General features: G+C 49.3%; 1 protein-coding gene across 1 annotated transcript; it reads right to left on the bottom strand.

Annotated features, from left to right (window-relative positions):
• Window positions 1–360: 360 nt before the first annotated feature.
• On the bottom strand, window positions 361–27,756 carry CPXM1 (carboxypeptidase X, M14 family member 1). The gene is made up of 14 exons (XM_083398344.1): window positions 27,297–27,756; window positions 21,252–21,335; window positions 17,739–17,848; window positions 15,062–15,201; window positions 14,840–14,924; window positions 11,706–11,856; window positions 10,019–10,107; window positions 8,500–8,623; window positions 6,619–6,815; window positions 5,527–5,706; window positions 3,512–3,809; window positions 2,132–2,271; window positions 1,874–1,976; window positions 361–965 (listed from the first exon to the last, which is right to left on the bottom strand). Exons 1-14 carry the CDS (start codon window positions 27,646–27,648, stop codon window positions 703–705), a joined length of 2,316 nt encoding a protein of 771 aa, XP_083254470.1. The 5' UTR covers window positions 27,649–27,756; the 3' UTR covers window positions 361–702.

Genomic DNA, 27,756 nt, shown 5'->3' with positions numbered 1-27,756 from the left:
CATCTAGTCCAACCCCCTGAAATGCAGGAATCTTGCCCAACATGAGGCTCAAACCCATGACCCTGAGATTAAGGGTCTCATACTCTACCAACTGAGCTATCCCAGAGGTACCTCCAGCGACAGAGGCTGTAATTTTGGGGCTGGCGGTCCTTCAGTCTTGATTACCTATGTCAGCTTTCCCCAACTTAGTGCCCTCCAGACTCCAGCTCCCATCTTCTTCCCAAAGTTCAGGGATGTTGGGAGTTGCAATTCAAAACATCTGGAAGGCAACGAGGATGAGGAAAGCTGTACTTGAAGGGAGGCCAGGACTGTTTGTGTGAATCTGGTCCTTAGAATGAAGACAACGCCCTCAGCTTTAGCACCATTTCTGACACGTTCATAGTAAGTAGAATTTAAAAATATATAGATCTTGATGAGTGCCAAGATGGCAAACATTGTGCCGAAACAATGATGACGATGATAATATTGTCACGATTGCTTGAGGGGCTGGGAACAAATTCTGGAGCTGATTTATATCTAATTTCCCCAAAGGCCAGAAATCACAAGATAGTTTGAAGGCCAACGGCACGGAGGTCTGTGTCTAGAAACTCAAAATGTTCAGGCTGAATAAAGTATCCACTAAGATCAGAAGAAGAAGGCAATGGGAGTCTGAGAAGCAGCTTTCCGTCCAGGAAGAGGTTGGAGACAGTCAAAGGGTCCCCCTCACTGAGCCCGTTTCTGGGACCGCAGTTTGTGCAGCCGCAGCTGGCGAAGGCGCAAGGCGAGATCCTTGGGGACCTTGCCCCCTTTGGCTAGGATCTCCCTCAGCCGTTGCTTGGGTGTCTTTGTCAGGCGGAATTCACACAGGGTGGGGTTGTCTTCATAAGAGACGCGGCAACTCCGGGTGACGGAATGGTAGCCCTCGGCAGCAGCAGTGACCTCGTACTCACCAGGGTTTAGCAGGCGCCAGTAGTCCCCGTCGAAAGCTAATGGGGTGAGAAGAAAAGGGGAGTTAAGGGAAGCATTGAGCTTCAGGTGGATAAGGCGGTGGTTCCCAATTTTTTTGGACAACCCCCACCCCCTTCCATAAACTCATCCCCAGTGCCCCTGTGGGGTGTAGCATCACTGAAGCAGTCAAATATAATATTCCCTGCTTGCCCAGAGTGGACACACAGGGGAATGTTGCTCCAGCCAGGAGGACTTCCTGTCACGCCTGGTCTGGAGCATCCTCCTGCTGTGTGTGACCACATAGATTGGTGTGACCCTGGCAGGCCCTATAAAAGGGCCAGTCATGCAGCCATCTTTCTCTTGACTCTTTTGTTCCTATCTCTTCTCGATGCCTTTTGCTGTCTGCTGGCTCTCAGCCAGCAGCACATGGGCTCATCCCTCACAGAGGATGAACCCACGCTTTTCTCTGTAATTGTAACTACAAGCTAAAGCCTGCCTTCAGGACCATACTGTGACCTGAATGTAAATAAACCTTATCATTACTCTTAAAAGAAGACTGTTGTGTCATTATTGTTTTTAAGATTGAACTAAAGGGGACGCGGGTGGCGCTGTGGGTTAAACCACAGAGCCTAGGACTTGCCAATCAGAAGGTCGGCGGTTCGAAACGGGTGAGCTCCCGTTGCTCAGTCCCTGCTCCTGCCAACCTAGCAGTTCAAAAGCATGTCAAGTGCAAGTAGATAAATAGGTACCACTCCGGCGGGAAGGTAAACAGCGTTTCTCTGTGCTGCTCTGGTTCTCCAGAAGCTGTACGCCGGCTCCCTCGGCCTACAGCTCTTCACCAAGGGATCCATCAGTTTTGGTCCTCTCATTTTCTCATCCCTCCCCCTGCCCCCCATGTTAGATTTGTGTGGATTTGGGTGGATCTGCCTTCAGATGTGAACTGTACCTGTCCGAATGTCATGGTTGATGCCATCCACCGAAATGATGGCGTCCGCGATGCCCTGCTCCGTGTCTTTGTCTCGGACGATGCCTTTGATGCCCCTTCGGGTCTGTAACGAGACGCCTGGTTAGCACCACATCTACTGAAAGGACCTGGCCTTTGAGACTGAGCGACCCAGGTGCCCAGCAGCAAAGCGCAAAGAAATAAATCAATGGGGCACCACCTGGTCTTGCCTCCCCCCCATGGCAGACGCCCTCTTCTTACCTGCTCCATGTAGACCAGCAAGGACTCCTTGTTGTTCTCCCATTCCCGGGGCAGCTCTGACTCGTGTGGGAACTTGTCACAGGACAATTCGATGGTGATCTCAAAGCAGTTGGTGTGAAGGTAACTGAAGTCGTTCATACCTGCAGGTGGAAAGATGCAAGGCCAGAGGACTTTTTTAATTTTTATTTTATTAACATATAAAACACATACATATACATTTACACAATACACGTACACAACACACTACCTTCTTTACATAACATAAAACATACCTACATTACTCTATATAATACCTACCTATACTGTACATAATGGGACGCGGGTGGCACTGTGGGTTAAACCACAGAGCCTAGGGCTTGCCGATCAGAAGGTTGGCAGTTCGAATTCCCGCGACAGGGTGAGCTCCCGTTGCTCGGTCCCTGCTCCTGCCAACCTAGCAGTTCGAAAGCACGTCAAAGTGCAAGTAGATAAATAGGTACCATTCCGGCGGGAAGGTAAACGGCGTTTCCGTGCGCTGCTCTGGTTTCGCCAGAAGTGGCTTGGTCATGCTGGCCACATGACCTGGAAAAACTGCCTGTGAACAAACGCCGGCTCCCTTGGCCGATAAAGCGAGATGAGCGCCGCAAGCCCAGAATCGGTCACGACTGGACCTAATGGTCAGGGGTCCCTTTACCTTTTTATCAACATACCTACACACCTACCCCACACGGACACCCACCAAGTGACTTGACTTCCAGCTGTTCTTGTTACACTACTTTATTTTTCCAACTAGCTTAAACACATTTCATTATGTCTTTAATATCTTCTTCAATCTTAACTTTACTCTCCTTTCACGCTAATCATTTTTTGGATTCACTCAGTATCTGTCAGAAATTCTACTTTTCCCACATATATTTTGATGTATTCCTTAAAGCTACTGGAAACTCGGCAGGGCCTTCTCGGTAGTTGCGCCCGCCCTGTGGAACGCCTTCCCATCAGATGTCAAAGCGATAAACAACTACCTGACATTCAGAAGACATCTTAAGGCAGCCCTGTTCAGGGAAGTTTTTAATGTGTGACATTTTAGTGCATTTTTGGTCTCTGTGGAAGCCGCCCAGAGTGGCTGGGGAAACCCAGCCAGATGGGTGGGGTACAAATAAATTATTATTATTATTATTATTATTATTATTATTAATAATAAAGATAGCCCACTCCTTAGTCACTTTTTGTAGCATATCTCCTCTTATCCTCCCTGTTAGTTTGGCAATATGAAAGTAATGCACAATTCTATGGTTCTAAGGGAACATAAACTGAAATATGGTGTCCATAAATAATCCCATCCCACTGGGGACAGCGGGGTTCTGAGATAACATGTGGGATCCCCACCCCCAATCCACTCACTTCCAGGCACCGTGTGCCAGTTCGCCCCGTTGATGATGTTGCCTTCCCTCATGAAGTCATCGTAGTGGCAGAGGCGCCGGTCGTCATCCACCATGGCCAAGTTGGAGGTGGCGTAGACTGTTGCCAGCCACCGGAAGACGGCGTCGTCGGCTGTGGGCGTCAGCTCCTGGGCCTTCCAGTAGGTGCGCGTCATGTCGAAGGGGTAGGTGACCACCAGCTCCCCTCCGTGCAGGTTGGCGCTGAGCATGAAAGGGTAGCGCTGCATCCAGTTGATGACTGCCCGAGTCTCTGGGGCCACCTGTTGCGGCAGAAACAGGATTAGTATGCTTGGCGCTGTGGGTTAAACCACAGAGCCTAAGACTTGCTGATCAGAAGGTTGGCGGTTCAAATCCCCGCGACAGGGTGAGCTCCCGTTGCTCAGTCCCTGCTCCTGCCAACCTAGCAGTTCAAAAGCACGTCAAAGTGCAAGTAGATAAAGAGGTACCACTCCAGCGGGAAGGTAAACGGCGTTTCCGTGCACTGCTCTGGTTCGCCAGAAGCGGCTTAGTCCTGCTGGCCACATGACCCGGAAGCTGTACACCGGCTCCCTCAGCCAATAAAGCAAGATGAGTGCCGCAACCCCAGAGTCGACCACGACTGGACCTGATGGTCAGGGGTCCCATTAGCTTTACCTTTTACCTCATGTTGCGTCCGCTTCTGGTTGCATTTATTTGGGTTGCGGACTACCGAAACCCAGAAGTACTAGAACGGGTTACTTCCGGGTTTTGGCAGTCGCGCAGGCGCAGAAATGCTAAATCACGCTTTGCACATGCGCAGAAGCACCAAATCGCAAGGCGCGGGTTGCGAACATGCATCCCACACGGATCACATTCACAACCCAAGCATCCACTGTACGTCCCTGGTTACAGGTAGCCCGGTCACAGGGATTCAGGCATGGCGTTTGCAACTGCACCGATGCTGTTTGTGCATGATGCCGGGGTGCGTGTGGGATGCCTGAGGAGCGGTGCAAGGACGGCCCTACTATGAGGCAGAGTGAAGCAGCTGCCTCGGGCGGCAGATGCTGAAGTGCAGGGAGGAGATGGAGACAGGAGTGCCCTATAACCCCTTTGCTTTTCTGCTGAAGAATGCAATGAAATTAATGAACTCTTTCAGAAGACCATGGAGGGTTATGTTATCCACAGACTCCAAAGGATTCAGAATAATTCTCTCTGGCAAGTCTTCCAGTGGTTCGTACAGTGGAACGTCGGTTGTCAAACGTACAGTGGTACCTCTGGATGCGAATGGGATCTGTTCCGGAGCCCCATTCGCATCCTGAGTAGAACGTAATACGCGTCTGCGCGTGCGTGGGTCGCGTTTTGCCGCTGCCGCGTATGCGCGTGACGTCATTTTGAGTGGATAGGAAGTTCATACAGAGGGTGGTGAATACAGCACAAGATATTATGGGCTGTCCCGTGAATCTACTGGATGAAATAGCGGAAGAACGTTGCCTCGGGAGAGTGAGGAAAATTCTCAGGGATGATTCACACCCTGGCTGGCACTTTCTTGCTCTCCTGCCCTTGGGCAGAAGATACAGAAGCATGATTAGTTGCACCAACAGGGTAAAGAACAGCTTCTATCCGTGGGCTGTTAGGTGGCTGGATGAAAACAACAGGGCAACTGACTTTCGGGTTTGGTGGGTGTGCGTCAGTAAACAAGGGGAATTAAGACTAAGAGAGCTGAATGGGGGTGATCGTGTAATCTCACTGTATACAAGTTGTACAAGTGACAATAAAGTATTTCAATATTTCAATTTCTGTATGTGAGAAGACGCCATCTTGCCCTTCACCTCTGGCAATGAAATCTCTTGAGGCGGCCCTGAGAGGACATCACTGCTGCCGCTGCAGGCTTGGAGAAGGCATGCAGGCTGATGTGGGGCAGATGTGAGCTGTGCTGGCCTTAAATATGACGCCAACCAGGACTCATCTGCCCATCCCCGGGGGTCAGAGGGAAGGGGGCAGATCCGTGATGAGGCTCACCGTGGCATTGGGGAAAGTGTAATACTCTGGGATGGGGATGTAGTGGTTGGGGAACTTGTGTGGCACCATCTCGTTGTCCTCTGCATCCCACAGGGCCGTGTTGAGGTCAGCAAAGTTGTGGTTGAGGTCGAAGCCTTCGTATGTCCACCGGCCCATCGCCCAACCGGAGAGCTCAGAGCCCTATGCAGAAGGAAGGGAAGAACATCAGGGCACGGCTTTGCATGATAACCCCTTTCTGCCCTCTCTACTCGGCTTCTAGGGATACAGGTGGCGTTGTGGTCTAAACCACCGAAGAAGAAGAAGAGTTTGGATTTGATATCCCGCTTTATCACTACCTGAAGGAGTCTCAAAGCGGCTAACATTCTCCTTTCCCTTCCTCCCCCACAACAAACACTCTGTGAGGTGAGTGGGGCTGAGAGACTTCAGAGAAGTGTGACTAGCTCAAGGTCACCCAGCAGCTGCATGTGGAAAAGCAGGGAAGTGAACCAGGTTCACCAGATTACGAGACTACCGCTCTTAACCACTACACCACACTGGCACACCGAGCCTCCTGGGCTTGCCGATCAGAAGGTCGGCGGTTCGAATCCCTGTGACGGGGTGAGCTCCCGTTGTTCGGTCCCTGCTCCTGCCAACCTAGCCGTTCGAAAGCACGCCAGTGCAAGTAGAGAAATAGGTACCGCTGTGGCAGGAAGGTAACCTTCCCACTGGAGCGGTACCTACTTAACTACTTGCACCTATTTATCTACTTGCACTTTGACTTGCTTTTGAACTGCTAGGTTGGCAGGAGCAGGGACAGAGCAACGGGAGCTCACCCCGTCGCGGGGATTCGAACCACCGACCTTCTGACCGGCAAGTCTTAGGCTCTGTGGTTTAACCCACAGCTCCACCCGTGTCCCACCTTCCGTCTTAGCCAGATTTTAAACTGCCCCGCACCTGACATCACAGATGCCCTTGGAGCTCCAGTAGAGAACCCAGAGGTCAAGCTGACTGAGAGAGGCACATCTACCATCATGCTGCGCCCATAGGTTGACCATAGCATTTTCTTGCACTCTCCTGCCAACATCTCTGCACCAGCGCCTCTGCGCCACCCACCAGCTTGTAGGCCGTCTCGTAGCCGTCCGGGTTCATGGAGGGCAGCAGGTGGATCCGCGTCTCGGTGACCAGGCGTACGATGCGAGGGTTGCCCTGCTTGTACTCGTGGCAGAGGTATTCCATCAGGTTGAGCAGCAGCTCCCGGCCCAGAGCCTCGTTGCCGTGCATGCCAGCGACGTAGCGGAACTCAGGCTCCCCTGGAGAAGAGCGCAAGAGAGCATGTCAAGAAGGCTTTCCAGAAGGGGATATTGAAATCAGAAGAGAGCGGGTCATGATGGCTTTCCAGGAGGGTCTACCGAATCAAGAAGAGCTTTTCCCCACCCCCCTAGATTTTATTAAAGTTTGAAAAAGGATATTCAAAAGGTTGGGATCGAAGGGTGTATGGCTGTTGTGTCCGCCTCATGCCACCATGCCACAACGGGCTGGAAGTGCACCCTGAGGAGGTACAGTAGATGCTCAGGTTGTGAACGTGATCCGTGCAGGATGCACATTCGCAACCCGCAGCATTCGCAACCCGTAGTGGCGTGTCTGCGCATGCGTGGGTTGCGATTTGGCACTTGTGCGCATGTGCAAAGTGTGATTTAGCGCTTCTGCGCAGGCGCGACTGTCGAAACCCGGAAGTAACCCGTTCCGGTACTTCCAGGTTTCGGGGGGTCCGTAACCCAAAAAAACACAACCTGAAGCATCTGTAACCCAAGGTATGACTATATATGGGCAATCTTTCTGGAAGATATTTGTATTTTGAGGTGTTAGTGATCTGACATGGTTATCCTTCCTATTTTTTATTAAGCTCTTTGACGGCATCAGAACAGCCTCTAATGTCCTAATCTGTTGCAAGGAAGTGATAGTGATGAGTACCTTCTTTGATGTTGGACATTGTTTTGAGAAAGTGAGGCATTGGGAGGAGGTAGTTAATGAATAATCTGCACGTAGCTAGTGATCTGCAAGCCACACAGGTTAGCTATCTGAGGTCCAGTGCTGAGGGCATTCTGGCAGTTCCCTCACTGTGAGAAGCCAAGTTACAGGGAACCAGACAGAGGGCCTTCTTGGTAGTGGCACCCACACTGTGGAACACCCTATGTCAAGGAAGTAAACAACTATCTGGCTTTTAGAAGACATCTGAAGGCAGCCCTGTTTAGGGAAGCTTTTAATGTTTAATGTTCTTGTTGTTTAGTTGTTTAGTTGTGTCCGACTCTTCGTGACTCCATGGACCAGAGCACGCCAGGCACTCCTGTCTTCCACTGCCTCCCGCAGTTTGATCAAACTCATGCTGGTAGTTTCGAGAACACTGTCCAACCACCTCGTCCTCTGTCATCCCCTTCTCCTTGGGCCCTCCATCTTTCCCAGCATCAGGGTCTTTTCCAGGGAGTCTTTTCTTCTCATGAAGTGGCCAAAGTCTTGGAGCCTCAGCTTCAGGATCTGTCCTTCCAGGGAGCACTCAGGGCTGATTTCCTTCAGAATGGATAGGTTTGATCTTCTTGCAGTCCATGGGACTCTCAAGAGTCTCCTCCAACACCATAATTCAAAAACATCAATTTTTAATTCTTAATGTTTAATTGACTATTGTATTTTAATACTCTGTTGGAAGCCACCCAGAGTGGCTGGGGAAACACAGCCAGATGGGCGGGGTGGGGTGTAAATAATAAATTTGAAGGGTGTATGCCTGTTATGTCCTCCTCATGCTACCCAGCTGGTGCCCCCTCGATAAATGCGCCCAGGGCCATCGCTCCAGCAGCACCCCAAGCTAAACCACTGCCTTGAAGTAGCAGACAAGTCAGGTAAGAGTGGCAGATCAGGATGCTTGCAAAGGCTTGTCTGAACCCAGAGTCATTCCAAGCTACTATGAAATTGGCTTGGATGAGGCTCAGCTCCTTCACTCACCAACTTCATGCTGTCCGGGATTGTCGGAAATCTCCATGACGTACATTTTCAGTCCCAGGTAGCTCTTCCCAATGCTGTATACCCGGGTGATGTTGGGACAGGCGTCGTTCACCTTCTTCATCAGCTGTGCGGGGGGAAATTTCACATGTCATTCTCCCAGTTCTGGTCGCCATCATCAAGGCAGGCCCAAGACATTTTGCTGCCTGAGGCAAAGGGCAAAATGGCTCCCACAATGGCCCACACCCATTCCACATACTGTAATGGACTGCAACGGTGCCGGATTTAGGATGGGGCAGGCAATTACCCCGAACAGGGCACCAATCCAACAGGGTGCATAATTATAACGAAAATACGGCAAAAGTATCGTCAGCCCAGAAATGGAAACAAGAAGAAATCCCGGCGAAAGAAGAATGGCAGACGAAATTAATGGACTATGCAGAATTGGACCAAATGACAGGAAGGATTCAAAACCTGCGGGACCAGAGATTTACAGAAGATTGGAAGAAGTATATGAATGATTTGAAGAGCAACTGTAATCAACAAATTACGCTCGTAGGACTACAAGAAGTTTTGTAAGGAGAAATATATGAAGTGCTACAAAGTCAGAAAAGATAGAGATATTGCTTATGAGTTTGAAATGTACCGTATTTTTTGCTCTATAAGACTCACTTTTTCACTCCTAAAAAGTAAGGGGAAATGTGTGTGCGTCTTATGGAGCGAATGCAGGCTGCACAGCTATCCCAGAAGCCAGAACAGCAAGAGGGATCGCTGCTTTCACTGTGCAGCGATCCCTCTTGCTGTTCTGGCTTCTGGGATTCAGAATATTTTTTTCTTGTTGTCCTCCTCCAAAAACTAGGTGCGTCTTGTGGTCTGGTGCGTCTTATAGAGCGAAAAATACGGTAATAGGGAAAATAAGAAATGCATACTAAGAGATTAGACTGGAAAATTTTCAGACCAGACTGATGGAAGTCAAAAAACCTGAGTAAGATGTAAAAGTATGTTTAATTACTGTTGAAAACGATGTGTAAAAAAACTAATAAAAATTTATATAATAATAAAAAAACATAATTATAATGATAATAATCCCTACCTTTATACAGGTACCTACTCAAAGTTAGGCCCCTGGTCAGACAAATGATTGGGTTGTAGCTTCCAGATCAAGTTACAGGGAACCAGGCAGAGGGCCTTCTCGGTGGTGGCACCTGCCCTGTGGAACGCCCTCCCACCAGATGTCAAAGAGATAAACAACTACCAGACTTTTAGAAGACATCTGAAGGCAGCCCTGTTTAGGGAAGCTTTTAATGTTTAATGTATTGCAGTATTTTAATATTTTTTGGAAGCCGCCCAGAGTGCCTGGGGAAGCCCAGCCAGATGGGTGGGGTATACATAATAAATTATTATTATTATTATTATTATTATTATTATTATTATTATTAGTACATGGGAAGCCCCACACAGAGTGCATTGCAAGCTTCTCACAGCCCCAGAGATGTTTCTTTCTCTGCATCTTGCAACCCACCTTCCTCATGTCCTTGTAGTTGTGGTGCCTGAAGTCCAATTTGTCTGTGGTCGCAGGCGCCGCGTCCCACGAGTAGATGTTGTTGGGGTCTGGAGAGAGAAGAGGGAGGAGGATGACAAAGCTTCGGGTCCCACATTTCACTGGCTGCCCAGCTGTTTTGGCAACAGGGCAGGGGCAACTAAAGCGGTTGGTTGGATGGGAGCAGTGGCGTAGCGTGGGTTGTCAGCACCCAGGGCAAGGCAAGTAATTTGCGCCCCCTAACCCATGGATTTGCGCCCCCTAACCCCCAGATGTTGCGCCTGGTGCAGCGGGGCCCCCCTGCACCCCCCACACTGTGCCACTGGATGGGAGAAAGGAAGGAAGCACTTTTTGGTAAGGTGAGCAACTCGGCCCCAACCAACCAATACAGTCGTATTCAGGTCCCAGGACATAGGGGGGAAATTGGTTGCCTTTGCTTTTTGAGGCAATCCTCACTTGCTTTTCCTAAACAAATATGCAAAGCAACCAATGAGCTATCTTTAGATCTGCAACCTCTGTTCACTCCTCCTCTTGCTCTGGGCACCATAAGGATGTAAGAAGAGGCGGCAGGATTAGGCCAACGTCCCACCCAGTCCTGTTCTCACAGTGGCCAGCCAGATGCCTGCGGAAACCCATAAGCAGGATTCAAACGCTGCTGCCTCCAGCTGTGGAGGGCACAGCGTACAGTGGTACCTCAGATTAAGAACTTAATTTGTTCTGGAGGTCCGTTCTTAACCTGAAACTGTCCTTAACCTGAAGCACAACTTTAGCTAATGGGGCCTCCCGCTGCTGCCGCGCCACCAGAGCTCGATTTCTGTTCTCATCCTGAAGCAAAGTTCGTAACCCGAGGTACTATTTCTGGGTTAGCGGAGTCTGTAACCTGAAGCGTATGTAACCCGAGGTACCACTGTAGTTACTGTGGCTAGCAGCCTTTGATAGCTCTCTCCTCTGTGTATTTCTCTACTTCTCTTTTAAAGCCATCTACCGTATTTTTCGCCCTATAGGACGCACTTTTCCCCCTCCAAAAATGAAGGGGAAATGTGTGTGCGTCCTATGGGGCGAATGCAGGCTTCAGGAGAGCCGCAGCGCCAGCCCCACAAGATCGAGGGACAGCGGGGAGGCGGAACGCCGCCATCCCGCTGTCTCCCGATGTGGTTTGGAGGCTGACGGCGGGGAGACGTGTGCTTCTCCCCACCGCCAGCCCCGCAAGCTCCGGGGACAGCGGGGAGGCGCAGCGCGTCTTCCCACTGTCCCGGACCTGGTCTGCAGGTGGGCGGCGGGGAGAAGAGTGCTTCTCCCCGCTGCCGGCCCCACAAGCGCCTGGGGGGGAAATAATCCCCCCCCTTTATTTTCCCCCCAAAGAACTTGGTGCGTCCTATGGGCCGGTGCGTCCTATGGGGCGAAAAATACGGTAATTCAGAAAACGGCAGCTAGACTGGTGACTAGGAGCGGCTGCCGAGACCACATAACATCAGTCCTGAAAGACCTACATTGGCTCCCAGTACGTTTCCGAGCACAATTCAAAGTGCTGACTTTTAAAGCCCTAAATGGCCTTGGGCCAGTATACCTGAAGGAGCGTCACCACCCCCATCGTTCAGCCCAGACACTGAGGTCCGGCTCCAAGCCTGGAGCCAGGAATGCCCACGAGATTCGAACACATGACCCTCACCTGGCACTACGCAACCCAGGACCTCCAGTCTCAGGCAGATGGTCCCATTCTCAAACCACGTTTGGGGGTTGATGCGGATGTATCGGGCAACCACCGAAGTGGGGAAGAGGCCGAGGACCGGTGTCTCGGGGTCCTTGTTTCCGGCAAAGACCTGGAGCGGGTGAGAGAGAGGGAGTCATTTTGAGGCTACCCGTCCAGCAAAATAGAATCATAGCACTGTAGAGTTGGAAGGGATCCTGAGGGTCATCTAGTCCAACCCCCCACAATGAAGGAATCTCAAGCATCCCTGACAGATGACCACCCAACCTTTGCTTAAAAGCCTCCAAGGAAGGAGAGTCTGAACAGCTCTTGCTGTCAGAAAGTTCTTCCTGATGTTTAGTTGGAATCTCCTTCCTTGTAACTTGAAGCCATGGGTTCGAGTCCTACCCTCCAGGGCAGGAGAAAACAAACTTGCTCCATCTTCCATATGACAGCCCTTCAGCTATTTGATGATGCCTCTCATATCTCCTCTCAGTCTCCTCTTTTCACTGGCTCCGGGTGGAGAAAAGGGTCAGGTTTAAGGTGCTGGTTTTGACCTTTAAAGCCCTATGCGGCCTAGGACCCACGTAGCTACGGGACCGCCTCTCCTGGTATGTCCTGCGGAGGACCTTAAGGTCCACAAATGACAACACTTTGGAGTTCCCAAGTCGCAAGGTGGTTAGATTGGTCTCAACTAGGGCCAGGGCCTTTTCAGTACTGGCCCCGACTTGATGGAACGCTCTGTCACAAGAGACTAGGGTCCTGCAGGACTTGACATCTTTCTGCAGGGCCTGCAAGACAGAGCTGTTCCACCTGGCCTTTGGTTTGGACTCGGTCCGACCCTTATGTTTCCCTCCTCTTATGGTCTTGATTTATCAGCTACTTTAAACCGAGGCTGCATTTTAAACTGCATTTTAACCTGTATTTTAAATTGGTCCCCCCCCCCTCTTTCCCCCCATTATGTTTTTACTGTGATTTTATTGGTGTTAGCCGCCCTGAGCCTGGCTGGCTGGGGAGGGTGGGGTATAAATAACATTTATTATTATTATTATTATTATTATTATTATTATTATTATTATTATTTTCCAGGTTAAACATACCCAGCTCCTTCAACCATTCCTCATAAGCCTTGGTTTCCTTGATCATCTTGGTTCCCCTCCTTTACACACCTTCCAGCTTGTCAATATCCTTTTTAAATTGTGGTGCCCAGAACAGGGCACAGGACTCCAGGTGTAGTCTGACCAAGGCAGAATAGAGTGGGACTATTCCTTCCCTTGAGGGACGCGGGTGGCGCTGTGGGTTAAACCACAGAGCCTAGGATTTGCCGATCAGAAGGTCAGCGGTTCGAATCCCCGCGACGGGGTGAGCTCCCGTTGCTCGGTCCCTGCTCCTGCCAACCTAGCAATTCGAAAGCACATCAAAGTGCAAGTAGATAAATAGGTACCGGTCCAGCGGGAAGGTAAACGGCGTTTCCGTGCGCTGCTCTGGTTCGCCAGAAGTGGCTTAGTCCTGCTGGCCACATGACCTGAAAGCTGAATGCCGGCTCCCTCGGCCAATAAAGCGAGATGAGTGCCGCAACCCCAGAGTCGGCCACGACTGGACCTAATGGCCAGGGGTCCCTTTACCTTTACCTTTATGCCTTCCCTTGATCTGGACACTAAGCTTCTGTTGACGCAGCCTACAATAGCATTAGCTTTTTTCATTGCTGCATCACATTGTGGACTCATGTTAAGCCCGTAAGTGTGGTTCTCTGTAACAGCTTTGTAGTTTGACACAGCTGGAGGGCACCAGGTCAGTGAAAGCAGCAATGCGTATCTTGAACCCGGGACCTTGTGCATGCAAGGGGAGGTGCTCCTGCACATTTCCAGGGCTTCAGCCAGGTGTCCCTGTAATTCAGCATTTCTTACACTGACTGGCAGCAGCTCTCCAAGATTTCAGACAGGACTCTCTCCTCCAAAATGCTAGTGGGGAATGAACTTGAGATGTTCCTCATGCCAAGCAGATGTTCTGCCACTGAGCTACTGCTCCCTCCCTAAAGGGAGGCAGTGAGGCCCCTGGTTTCCTTTGGCAAGGGGGCACAGAGGCCCATGATTTCCCTTTGGTTGGCTTGGCACATCCTCCTGGCACAAGACTCAGGTTTGGATCTCTGCTGCTGCCCTGGTGCCAAGACCCAGCTCAGTCAAACTATTGTTCCTTTGCTTCTTAAGGAAGGAGGGTAGCTCTTAATGCTGAAAAGGCCACATGGAACACTTCAGGTTATGTGTACACGGCGATGTGTGCATTGCCAGCCATGCAGAAGAAGTGCCAGAATTTGGACAGGGTAAGGGATTCTGAGAATCACAGCTCCCATTGCAATTATAAGAAGAAGAAAAGGAGTTTATATCCCGTATGACCTCCAAGGAAAGTTTGACAAAGTTCAGGCAGTGCCCTAAGGGCATCTTGGTTAGAAAGAAAAGACATAGAACCGGGAGCAACCACGAGGGTCATCTAGTCCAACCCGCTGCAATGCGGGACTCTTGTCCAACTTGGGACTCGAACCCACGACTCTAAGAGTCTCATGCTGTACTATTAAAACAACAAGCAAGAACTAAGACAGCAAGCAAGCAGATCCTTAACTCGGAGCCCCACCAATTTAATCAACCAAAGCTTTTGAGTTGATTAATCTACTGATTCAGACTCACAGCTTTTCTGGCTTGGGATTTAGGGTTTCTCAAGGCTGCCTGCTCCTAGGCCAGTCTGCCCATTTGTGAGGGTTGTCATCTATAAAGCCCATTCTTTGGCTGCTCATTGCTCTCTGCAGTTAAAGTGGGTGATGGTGGCTGAGAGTCAGGTCTTCTTTGTGGTGGCACCCCTACTCTTGGATACTCAACTGATACCAGAGAAACTGGCATTGTAAGTCCAGCCAATCGAAGAGCCCGGCACCTGAAGTCCAGCCAACTGGAGAGCCTGGCACCCCATGTCCGGCCAATCAGAGACCCCGGCACCCCAAGTCCAGCCAATTAGAGAGCCTGGCATCACCAAGTCCAGCCAATCAGAGAGAGCCAGGGATTCTAGGCCCAGGCAATCAGAGAGCCTGGCATCTCATCCAGGACCCCTGAGGACCCACATGGACTCACCATCTCCTCACTCCCATTCATGCACGGCTGCCAGCTGTGAGTGTCGTTGCTGAACTGGATCTTATACGACGTCACCCAGTCATATCTGGTGGAATAAAAGCAGAATGAACAGGGGAATGCACAAAGGTAAATTAATTGGGGGCGGGGAACCTAATGAACCCCTCGGAATCCCTTTCAGCCCAAGGTCCACATTCGCTCATGGGGAAACATCCTGGGACTTACGTCCAAATGGAGTTCAGGCCTTGTGTGATGACCCCGGTGAAACGGGTCGGCTGCCGGGCATCCACCTCCAGCCACTGGTTCTTGTTGTCATGCCCAGCGCACCAGCCGCCGTCGTAGAAATCGCCATCGTTGATGCCGGACTAGAGCAGAAGAAAGCAGAGAGGAGTTGGGGTTTTGGCTGAGGATGCAGGATGCAATCAAAGGAGTCTTTTGCTAAGAGCAGAGATTGGGTTCTGGTAGCTGCATCGGCAGGGAGGGTGTATGTGTGACAGGGGCCAGCCATACAATTGCAAGAACACATTTAGTGGCACCACTGGAACTGAGAGGCAGTGTACTCCGGGTTCCTCTGCAATCTTGCAAGCAGTGTTGCAAATGCACACAGTCTGTGTTGCGAGCCAGGATGCTCTAGACTGGTGCAATATTCCTGGGTTGCGCTAGCTTACCCTGAGTCATCCCATGGGTTCATCTGGCTTGGCATCATCTATAAGTAACCAAACAATTAAACCCCTCTGTTGCAAACAATTATCAGTAATATCCAGTAATATCCAAGGCAACACGATGATCAAGTACAACTATTGTTCATTTGCTTATTAAGGACGGAGGGTAGCTCTTAATGCTGAAAAGGCCACTATCAATATAAACTCTTTGTATAATCTATACGGAACATTGAACAATATGAAAAACCAAATAAACAGAAATCTTATAAATCTCTGAAAGTCACAAAATGTGCACTCTTGATGGATTCTCTTGAAAACATAGAACCAAATAAACATAAGTCTTATAAGTTTCTGAAAGTCTTTGTAGACTATGCAAATCTCTGAAAGAAGCAATGGGTCGGATTCTTATCTGGTGAAAACAAGCCGTAAAGCTTTGTTTTATGACGTCCAACACTGCCAAAGTGGTCTGCAAAGAGATGTAGTGAACAGTGATTCCGGATATACCCCCTGTTTTGTGGAATTCTTCTTCAGCACAGCAGAGGGATACAGAAATGCTTCATAAACCCATCTATGCTATGGAGCAGTGGTCATAAAATTATGTAACCACTTGGGTCATCGTATTGCCTTGGATATTACTGATAATTGTTTGCAACACAGGGGTTTAATTGTTTGGCATCATCTATGGCAGTGGTCCCCAAACTTTCTCAGGCCACCGCCCCCTTGGTTCCACAAACTCATCCCCAGTGCCCCCGACCCTATAAAAAGCATTATTCAAAATTGCAGTATGCACAACCCACTAAGGAAAATAACACCAGGGGTCCGTGGGAAGCTCGGAAGCAGGACCCAAAACAGTGGCATAGCATTGTTTGCTGGCACCCAGGGTGGGTGCACAAGCACCGGGCAGGGAGGGGCACCAGGCCATCCCTCTCTGCCAATGCGGCCCCACCCCCATGGGAGCAAAGCAGAGCCATTCTGGAAGAGATCATCAGGGGGTTTGGGCTGGGTGTCCATCAATATGCAGATGATACCCAGCTCTACCTCTCTTTCAAATCAGAACCAGTGAAGGCGGTGAAGGTCCTGTGTGAGTGTCTGGAGGCGGTTGGAAGATGGATGGCGGTTAACAGGTTGAGGTTGAATCCTGACAAGACAGAAGTACTGTTTGGGGGGGATGGGGCGGGCAGGTGTGGAGGACTCCCTGGTCCTGAATGGGGTAACTGTGCCCCTGAAGGACCAGGTGCGCAGCCTGGGAGTCATTTTGGACTCACAGCTGTCCATGGAGGTGCAGGTCAGTTCTGTGTCCAGGGCAGCTGTCTGCCAGCTTCATCTGGTACGCAGGCTGAGATCCTCCATGCCCACGGACTGTCTCGCCAGAGTGGTGCATGCTCTAGTTATCTCCCGCTTGGACTACTGCAATGCGCTCTACGTGGGGCTACCTTTGGAGGTGACCTGGAAACTACAACTAATCCAGAATGCTGCAGCTAGACTGGTGACTAGGAGCAGCCGCCAAGACCACATCACACCGGTCTTGAAAGACCTACATTGGTTCCCAGTATGTTTCCGAGTACAATTCAAAATGTTGGTGCTGACCTTTAAAGCCCAAAATGGCCTCAGTCCAGTATACCTGAAGGAGTGTCTCCACCCCCATCATTCTGCCTGGGCACTGAGGTCCAGTGCCGAGGGCCTTCTGGCGATTCCCTCCCTGCGAGAAGCCAAGTTACAGGGAACCAGGCGGAGGGCCTTCTCGGTGGTGGCACCCGCCCTGTGGAACGCCCTCCCACCAGATGTCAAAGAGAAGAACAACTACCAGATTTGTAGAAGACATCTGAAGGCAGCCTTCTTTAGGGAAGCTTTTAATGTTTAACAGACCACTGTATTTTAATACTTTGTTGGAAGCTGCCCAGAGTGGCTGGGGAAACCCAGCCAGATGAGCGGGGTATAAATAATAAATTCTGTTCTATTCTATTCTGTTTCTCCTTCCTGCCTGCACATGAAGGAGCCCGGCTGGCTGACAAGTGGTGTGCGGGGAGGAGCACCAGGTGTGTGTGGGCACCTGGTTTGTGCCTGCTCAAAAATTGTGCATCTGGGGCCATGCTACAGCCCTGGCCCAAACACAAGAGCAACTCTGCCCTCCTGCAATCAGTGATGTCACAAGCCAGAGTCTTGCACCCAGCCCACCTTGATCTTCCCCCAACTGCTCCTCCTGTTGGTGGGTGAGGGCACTGCAAGCTGTGTGTGTTCACCTGTATGTTGAGTCTCCCACGATGGGGTCCGAGGCCCATTCGCTTGTAGCTAGAAGCCCGGAGCTGGAAGTCCTTCACTCTCAGAGACTCAAGGCCCAGCGGGGGGCATTCTGGTTAGAAATGGGAGAGGAAGAGGAGGAGGAGGAGAGTGAGATGGGAGACAGAGAGGGGGGGGGGAATCAACAAAATTCTCGAGATATGAGGATTTCCCCTCAATGATCCCTCTTTGCTGGTGCCTGCTAGATGCCAAACATATCTTGGGAACTGTGGTCTGTTGGTGGTGCTAGGAATGGTAACTCTGTGAAGGGTTCTCCACAGTTCCCAGGATTCTTTGTGGGAGGGCATTGATATGCTATAAATGTTTGGTGTGTCGTCTTCTTCTTCTTTGGCGATCACTCATAGCCAAGTAAGATTGTCTTCCATAGGGTATTGTTAGCCCAGAAATGGAAGCAAGCAGAAATTCCGATGAAAGAAGAATGGGAGACGAAATGAATGGACTACAGTGGTACCTCAGGTTACATACGCTTCAGGTTACATATGCTTCAGGTTACAGACTCCATTAACCCAGAAATAGTACCTCGGGTTAAGAACTTTGCCACAAGATGAGAACAGAAATCGTGCTCCGGCGGTGTGGCAGCAACAGGAGGCCCCATTAACTAAAGTGGTGCTTCAGGTTAAGAACAGTTTCAGGTTAAGAACAGACCTCCAGAACGAATTAACCTGAGGTACCACTGAATGCAGAATTGGACAAAATGACAGGAAGGATTTGAAACCTGCAGGACCAGAAATTTACAGAAGATTGGAAGAAGTATATGAATTATTTGAAGAGCAACTGCAATCAACAAATTACGCTCGTAGGACTACAAGAAGTGTTGCAAGGAGAAATATACAAAGTGTTACAAAGTAGAGAAAGATAGAGATATTGGTTATGAGTTTGAAATGTAGTAGGGAAAATAAGAAATGCATACTAAGAGAGTAGATTGGAAAATTTTCAGACAGGAATGATGGAAGTCAAAGAAATTGAATAAGATGTAAAAGTATGTTTAATTACTGTTGAAAATGATATGTTAAAAAACTAATAAATTTGTGTGTGTGTATCTATCTATCTATCATCTAATCTATCTATCTATCTATCTATCTATCTATCTATCTATCTATCTATCATCTATCTATCTATCATCTATCTATCTATCTATCTATCATCTATCTATCTATCTATCTATCATCTATCTATCTATCATCTATCTATCCATCTATCTCTATCTATCTATCTATCTATCTATCTATCTATCTATCTATCTATCATCTATCTATCTATCATCTATCTATCTATCTATCTATCTATCTATCTATCATCTCTATCATCTATCTATCATCTATCTATCTATCTATCTATCTATCTATCTATCTATCTATCATCTATCTTGTCTTCCATAAACATGGTCTTAACAGTGAGTCCATAAGTGACTGTGGAGGCCAATTCTGGATCCACACGTCCTTCCACAGTGGGGACATTGGTTTCCGGGTGGTAGTTGATCACGGCGAGGGTTTGCCAAGCGTGCCTTCCTCTCAGCACATTTCTCCCTTTCGTCCTGAGTTCGAATGTCTTCAAAACCCACGACACCTTTGGTAACAGCTGTTCTCCAATTGGAGCGCTCGCAGACCAGTGTCTGCAATTGGTAAATTTGATGTCTCTCCACGGGGAAGAGAAATAAGTTGAAATACAAGCCCATGCGAAAGAAATTGGGCGGAGGGGTTTGCTCCTGCCTGTCTCTGTGGGAGCCTGCAATTGTAAGGGGCCGCTGAAACCACACTGCTGTTTCTTCTACAAGTCTCTTGGATGAGTCAAAAGCACCAGAGCACAGCCTAGGCTTAAGCCGATGAGAAGTCTGACCGCACTCTTTGAAAGTGGGCCTCTCCCCCCTCCTTGCGCTTCTCCACAGCAGCCAGGAGATTATTTGTGCAGAACAAGCAGACTGAAGCAATCAAGATTTAGGGCACAAGGAGAAGGGGACGACAGAGGACGAGATGGTGGGACAGTGTTCTCAAAGCTACCAAGATGAGTTTGACCAAACTGCGGGAGGCAGTGGAAGACAGGAGTGCCTGGCGTGCTCTAGTCCACGGGGTCACGAAGAGTCGGACACGACTAAACGACTTAACAACAACAACAAATTTCTACCCTGACATGGGTGTCTTGGGGTTGTGTGAATGGCCCCTTTTCTCTTTGCTCCTAGCTTCAGTAAGAACCCTTCCTCTTCCCCAGCCAACTTGGCCATGTGCAGATCTGTGGAAGTGATGCCAGGGAGCAGGGAGGGTGAAATTCCTGCCAGCGTTTTGCCTGGCAAGCCCAGCACGGCCCAAAACACACGAGCTCTCAAATGCCAAACAAAGCCTCCAAACCTCCCTGAGGCAAAGAATAACAGAGCTGGCTTTCCAAGGATAACTGAAGGGAGCCTGGGCCTGGACTTAGGAAATCCAAAGCCACCTTTATGTAAGAAGTCATGGCAAATGCATTTGCCAGAGTACCTTAAAGGGACGCCTGGTGTTTTCTATGGATGTGTGTTGCATGTGTTCAGGTGGGAGTCTGTTTGCCTGACCTATATGCGCAGGATTTGTGTTGCGTGAGGTTCTGGGCTCCACCAACAAGCTGCAGCCGTTGGCTTGTGGCTGCTCTGGAAAAAGGGCTAGAAACTATGCTGCAGGAATTTATGTATAGGCTGGGGGGGGGGGGGTTGCCCCTCCAGCAGATATCATGCACATGCAGCCCACTACCAAAACCAGCACAATCACTTTTGTGATTTTTGTGATTTGTGCCCACAAAACACTTCATCACAGTTTCTTCCTATCTATTCAAAGGGCCTCTGCTGCACGATACCAAATGCAAGAATTCACTGATAAATGTATCTATGTACTGGCTCACTGGGAAAACTTCAGAAATTCATATAGACATGTGAGCTCAGCTACTCAGCAGCCCCTCTGCCTGAGTGATAATCCCTGGCATCCTGATACCTGAGTGCCAGACAGGTAGCCATTCCAGAAATAACAAACCCAGATGAAGACAAAAGGGTGGGATTAACTTGGCTGGGAAACAGGGAAATGTAAATATCTCTTTTGTTACACTTGATGGGTGTTTGGTGGAGGGCAAGGGGAACCATGGGGCAGGGTCCAGGATGCTCAGATTACAGCCACCAGACCTCCCCTTTCATGATGTAACCATGATGTATTAGTGACGTAGTTTGGGGGGGGGGTTAACATGGGGATTAGCAGCTAATAAAAGTTTGGGGGCTCTTTTGTTCGGGGCTTCCATCTTGTTCCACCTGGTGGCAGGTGGGAGTCCTGTCGCAACAGTCTTCAATCAAGACCAAGCCAACTGGCTGCTGTTTTGCTCTGGTATTCCTGGCTGGTGTCCTTGTTTTTTGTCCAAGAGAGCCCTCAGATTTCTCTGCTAACAATCTAGTCTAACCCCCTGCGATACAGGAATCTCAACTCAAGTATCCATGGCAGATGGCTTACCTGAAGCTTCTTTGGCAGCTCTTTCCTGGGGGGAAAGTTTGACTTTCTTCTTCACCACCTTCTTCTTCACCACCTTCTTCACAACTGGAGAAAGACAAAGCCATACATTTTTGCTTGTTTAGTTGCTGTTTTATGCTGTTTTTAAGTCACATTTTAATCAATGTTTTATATTTGCTGTTAGCCACCCTGAGCCCGGTTTTTAAACCAGGAAGGGCGGAGTATAAATAAATTTATTATTATTATTATTATTATTATTATTATTATTATTATTATTATTATTATCATTTCAAAATATTTATGCACCGCTTCATTGTAGAAAAAGAAGAGAAAAGACAGAAACCATCTCTCAGAACAGTTTACAAAAAAAAGATAAAACGACATTATCAATAAGAAGAAATACAACAGCAGCATTTTAAGTTACAATGGGCTAAAAAGAGTTTAAAACGCACACCGACTTTTTAAACTTCTGGACTGGTTTGCTGAAGCAAGGATGTCTTTAGCAGGCACCAAAAAGGATACAGTGAAGGTACCTGCCTGATATCAAGTGGCAGGGAGTTCCCAAGTGTAGGTGCTGCCACATTTAAAATATCGAGTTCTTGCCAATGTGGAATGGGTAGGAAGTGGCTCCTTTTGGCGATTGGAGTGGCACTGTGGGCACATGCTGGACAAAGTGATCACACTTTGAGTCTGGCTCTCTGGAACAGCTTTGTAGTTCAACACAGCTGGAGGGCACCAGGTCAGTGAAAGCAGCAATACGTGATCGTATCTTGGACCTGGGACCTTGTGCATGCAACAGCAGGTGCTCTTGCATATTTCCAGGGCTTCAGTCAGGACTCCTTGTAATTCAGCATTTCCTACACTGACTGGCAGCAGCTCTCGTGGACACAGTATTCAGGTGGGGTCTGACCAAGGCAGAATAGAGTGGGACTATTGCTGGATCATAAAGAAGGCTGATCGCCAAAGATGGAGGGCACAAGGAGAAGGGGATGCCAGAGGGTGAGATGGTTGGGCAGTGTTCTCAAAGGTACCAGCATGAGTTTGACCAAACTGCGGGAGGCAGTGGAAGACAGGAATGCCTGGTGTGCTCTGGTCCAGGGGGTCACGACTAAACGACTAAGCAACAAACAACACTTCCCTTGATCTGGACCCTAAACTTCTGTTGATGCTGTCTAGAATACCATTAGCTTTTTTTGCTGCTGCATCACACAGCTGACTCATGTTTAGCTTGTGGTCTACTAAAACCCCTCGATCCTTTTCCCACGTCCTGCTGTCAAGCCAGGAGTGCCCCCCCCCCAAATAGACTATATATTTTTGCAGCTGGTTCTTCCTGCGTAAGTGTGGAACCTTGAAATCCTGCGCAGTAAGTTTTCCCCCTTGCATGCATGCGAATGAAAAGGCTTTCCTTTCTTGCTTTGGCAAAACCTTCCCTCCCACACCCCCAGCAGCCTTGCAGCCCCACGCTGTGGAACAGGATGCAAGAGGCCCCCACAAACAGTGCCTGCTCTGTGCAAGCTCAGCTCTCTGGCTCAGCTCCATCAGATCCAGCCGCTTTCCTTCAACCAACCCCCTTCGGAGAGGCGAAGCAAAGCGAGGAAGCCAGCTTGCATCCGCAGCACCAGGCGCGGCGTGGGAGCCTGGAGAGGAGAGAGCCAGCCAGCCAGCTCTCAGGCAGGGAAGAAAGCCTTTCGAGGAATGCAGGCTCTCTTCTGAGACACAGTTGGTCAGTTAGTTACCCAAAAAATCACGCATCCACTGTTTCGTGGAGCTGCAATGGCGCAAAAACGTGGTTACAAAGCACGGATCCACATGGATTCTCAGGATTTTTGCATTGGGTCACCCCAGATTCCCCATCAGATCACATAGCATGTCCATGGCTATGTTGTTTGTTGTTGTTTAGTCGTTTAGTCGTGTCTGCCTCTTTGTGACCCCATGGACTAGAGCACGCCAGGCACTCCTGTCTTCCACTGCCGCCCGCAGTTTGGTCAGACTCACGCTGGTAGCTTCGAGATCACTGTCCCACCATCTCGTCCTCTGTCGTCCCCTTCTCCTTGTGCCCTCCATCTTTCCCAGCATCAGGGTCTTTTCCAGGGAGTCTTCTCTTCTCATGAGGTGGCCAAAGTCTTGGAGCCTCAGCTTCAGGATCTGTCCTTCCAGTGAGCACTCAGGGCTGATTTCCTTCAGAATGGATGCATTTGATCTTCTTGCAGTCCATGGGACTCTCAAGAGTCTCCTCCAGCACCAGAATTCAAAAGCATCAATTCTTCAGCGATCAGCCTTCTTTATGGTCCAGCTCTCACTTCCATACACCGCTACTGGGGAAACCAGAGCTTTAACTATACGGACCTTTGTTGACAAGGTGATGTCTCTGCTTTTAAAGATGCTGTCTAGGTTTGCCTGCACCAAAAAATCACACATCCACTGTTTCGTGGGGCCGCAATGGTGCAAAAACATGGTTACAAAGCACAGATCCACATGGATCCTCGGGACATTTGCATTGGGCTACCCCAAACGCACCGTCAAATCACATATCATGTCTGTGGCCACAGCATGAACCACAAAAATCATACATCCACTGTTTTGTTCAGAATATTTTTGTTCTTGTTTTCCTCCTCCAAAAACTAGGTGCGTCTTATGGTCAGGTGCGTCTTATGGAGCGAAAAATACGGAAGTATTTTTATTTATTTATTTGATTTGGGGAAGGCAGCTGCCCTCCCCCGCTCCCAGCTATGCCCATGTCTGCTTTGCATATGAAAAAAAAATTAAGGTCATATATATGGGATCAAGTCAGAAACCGGGATGGCTTCTGTAATTCCTGGAAAATCAGGGCACTTGGAGGAGACGTCAGTGGTAGATCATCTGCTCTGCATGCAGAAGGTTCCAGGTTCAATGCCCGATATCTCCCTGTCTGAAAAACCACTGCCAGTCAGTGTAGACATTATTGGGCTAGATAGGCCAATGGTTCAGTGTAAGGCAGCTTCCAGGCGTGGAGATTAGCAGCTGCTACATCAGAAGCCTCCTTGTGGCAGCTTCGCCTTTTGTTCTCATGCCAAGTTTGCAAATGCAGAGTCAGCAGAAGGGTGGCATCCCCTGGCACCGTGATGCCTGCAGCACTTGGCGGTCTGTGCAGCCTGGCGGCCTGCCACGACCCCCCCCTCCTAGCAACGCCAGGAATTGCAAAGCGGGCAGCAAATAGGTCAGCTCGAAACACTGCAAAGCCGCCTGCGGTTTGTGCAAAGGTGCCCCACATAACACGGAGACCCCTTGCGTAACACCACAAAGGCATGCCAGTCATGCCAATACATTAGCATCGTTGGTGAGGCTCGTTTGACAATACTGAAAAATTAGGGCTTTGGTGCAATTGACCCAGTCCTGTGGAACTCTCTGCCACTGGAGATTCAGTGGGCAACTTCTGCGCCCAATTTTAAACACTATTGAAAGAGCTTCTGTTCCTCCAGGCAATTCAGAAGACATCCTTCCCCAATGGTGAATTTAGTGTTTGTTTATAACTCTTCAATATATGGAATGGCTTCATGTCTTTTTTTTCCACGAAGAGCGGTCTGTAAATATTCTTGTAAATATAGATGAATGAAGTGCAAACGGTGTCACGGAGGTCTATAAAGCGCAGGGCGCACTGAAACGGTTAGCGGTTGAACGCAAATGTATGTGAATGATGCTGCAAAACTACACAGGCCAGTGTGGTTACACTGCAAAACAAACCACACGGCAGCTGCCATGACCCAGAACTGCAAAATGCCCAACTCAGGTCTGCAAAACTCAGCATTGGTTTTGCACACCGCAGTTCCCTCCCGGTAGCAAAGTACCATCCAGACAACACTTTGACCACCACAACAAGCCACACGCTCCCTTCATCACAAGACACAGACCTTATCCCTCACCATAACAATGCAAAGCTCTCATCATGTGAGGAACTCTTTATATAAAGAAACTTATGGTCAGTTATTGTGATGACTGAATCCATTATGTTCCATGTTTGTGGTATACAAGAATCTGGTATGTAAATCTATTGTTTAATGTTTATGTTATGTTACTTAGTTTTGCATAAAATTACATTACATTATGTTTGTTTATATAATCCAGTGTATGCACAGCTGACGAAGCCCGGTTGGGTGAAACAAGGAATTATCCTGGAATCCTTGTCTTATTTTCTGCATGTGCCATACTTCAAGCTTTCATCTGATACCTACTTACAAGGAACGCTAGAATTCTCAAAAGCATCAACACTACTAGATTGATATAAGCATTCCACATCATGGTTATTGCTAATATAAGAACTAAATAGACTCCTGATCAGTCCGCTGGACTTTAATTACAGTGGTACCTCGGGTTACATATGCTTCAGGTTACAGACTCCGCTAACCCAGAAATAGTGCTTCAGGTTAAGAACTTTGCTTCAGGATGGCAGCAGGAGGCCCCATTAGCTAAAGTGGTGCTTCAGGTTAAGAACAGTTTCAGGTTAAGTATGGACCTCTGGAACGAATTAAGTACTTAACCCGAGGTACCACTGTACTCAGAATATGTTCCGCTCATATGATAATGTGGTCTATGAAATTACATATTCTGACATGATATGTTGAATTGTTTTTTTGAAATAGAAGTTATACTGTTACACACAGCCTGTTACTTTGTGTGTGTCATTACCAGAACTGGAACTATTTGCATCAAATGGCAGCACGTTCCGTACTCAAAATAAATAAGTAAATGGGATTGCCTAGCGCTGCACAATGTAAGCCTCCCAACGCCTCGCTCTCGCAGGATTGGCGTCCAGCCCTGCAGAGCTTGCGCATGAGGCCCCCTAAGGATGGCGAAACATCCAGAGCTCGCTGCATCCCCCTTCCTCCCATGCACAATGCACACCACAAAAAAGGCACACCAGGAGACAAGCGAAAGCTGACAATCCACACACACACACACACACAGAGCAATAATCATACAGTTGGAAGGTACCCAAGGGTCATCTAGTCCAACCCCCTGCAATGCAGGAATCTTTTGCCCAACGTGGACTCAAACCCACAACCCTGAGATTAAGAGTTTCCTGCTCTACCGACTGAGCCATCTCAGCTGTGCACCAGTGGCGTAGCGTGGGTTGTCAGCACCCGGGGCAAGGCAAGTAATTTGCGCCCCCTAACCCGTGGATTTGCGCACCCTAACCCTAACCCCCAGGTGCTGCACCCGGTGCGGCTGGCCCCCCCTGCACCTCCCACGCTACGCCACTGCTGTGCACACACACACACACACACACAGTCATTTGCTTCACACTTTTGACAGTGGGACGGACTCCCTATGAAGATGGCAAACTCTCCTTCGCTGGAGGTTTTTGAACAAAAGATGCGATGGCCATCTGCCAGGGATTCTTTGATTCCTGCACTGTGTTCCTTCCAACTCTACAATTCTATGGTTCTGCGCCTCCTAATTTTAACCCAGTGCTCTCCTGTGGCACTTATGTGACGAGCTGTACAGCTAGTATCTCTGGCCTGAACCCTGTGTAGAAATTAATTCTCGCAGGGGGTTGGACTAGAGAATCCTTGGGGGTCCGTCCCCCCCAGCTCTACAGTTCTAGGGTGTTGTTTCCCAACACGGAGCTCAACACAGGTAAATCCTAACCTGCGAACGACCCTACCCTTGCATTTGCAAAGAGATCATCTGACACGGCCAGGGGGACCCTTCCTGACACCCAAACAGCCACTCACACGTTCTCTGGGCTCCTCCCGGATGTTGTGGCAGAGTTATGATAATTCCAGAAAGCTGGATTCTAACCAGTTCTTCATTTTCCTTGCTGGGGGCGGCTCACGAACAAAGACCGGACCAGTTACATAAATCTCCCAAGAGGAAGCTCTGTACCCCCAAACTGTCCGCTGGACTTTGAGAAAACACCGGTGTCTTTGCAAAATCCTTGCAGTGGAACGCTCCATCGCCTGACTTTTCCCTCTTCCAAACCTTGCACCCAACAAACTTCTCTGCGCATCCCCAATCTCCCTTTCAGAAAGACCCCCTTCCTGTGCGTAAAGAGGCAATGAATACCCGTACCTTTCTTCCCAAGAACCGGCTTCTCCGTGGCCACCGTGGTCTTCTTGGCTTGGCTGGTGGTACCAAAGGGCGCTTCCTTGCCCTGTCTGCCAGATGTGACTGTGGTCCTGAGGTTAGCGGGCGATGTGAGCTCCGGGCGGGCTGTCCCCCTCACCTGCTTGCTCCTGGAGGGCACAGGTGAGGTGGAAGGTGCCCTGGAGAGCGCTGCTGTCACCTGGCTTGCTGCGGTGGGGCTCTTGCTGGGCTTCCGTTGCAGGAGGGTGGGGGCGACCGTGCGGGGGGCCCCATCCACCACGCTGGGGGCCCAGGCTGCCAGACAGATGGCGAGGAGAGGCAGAGAGAGACGGAGCATTTTCCCCTCTGCAAACTAAACACTTCCCAGACTTATAATCTCCAAGCTCTGTCTCTCCTTCTCTCTTTTGATGCTGCTCCCCTCTTTCCCTTTTGTCAGATTCCCTCC

This window comes from Podarcis tiliguerta, assembly GCF_965153285.1.
Source record: "Podarcis tiliguerta genome assembly, chromosome: 9".
Taxonomy (NCBI): Eukaryota; Metazoa; Chordata; class Lepidosauria; order Squamata; family Lacertidae; genus Podarcis; species Podarcis tiliguerta.
This window is presented reverse-complemented; position numbering and strand designations above follow the sequence as displayed.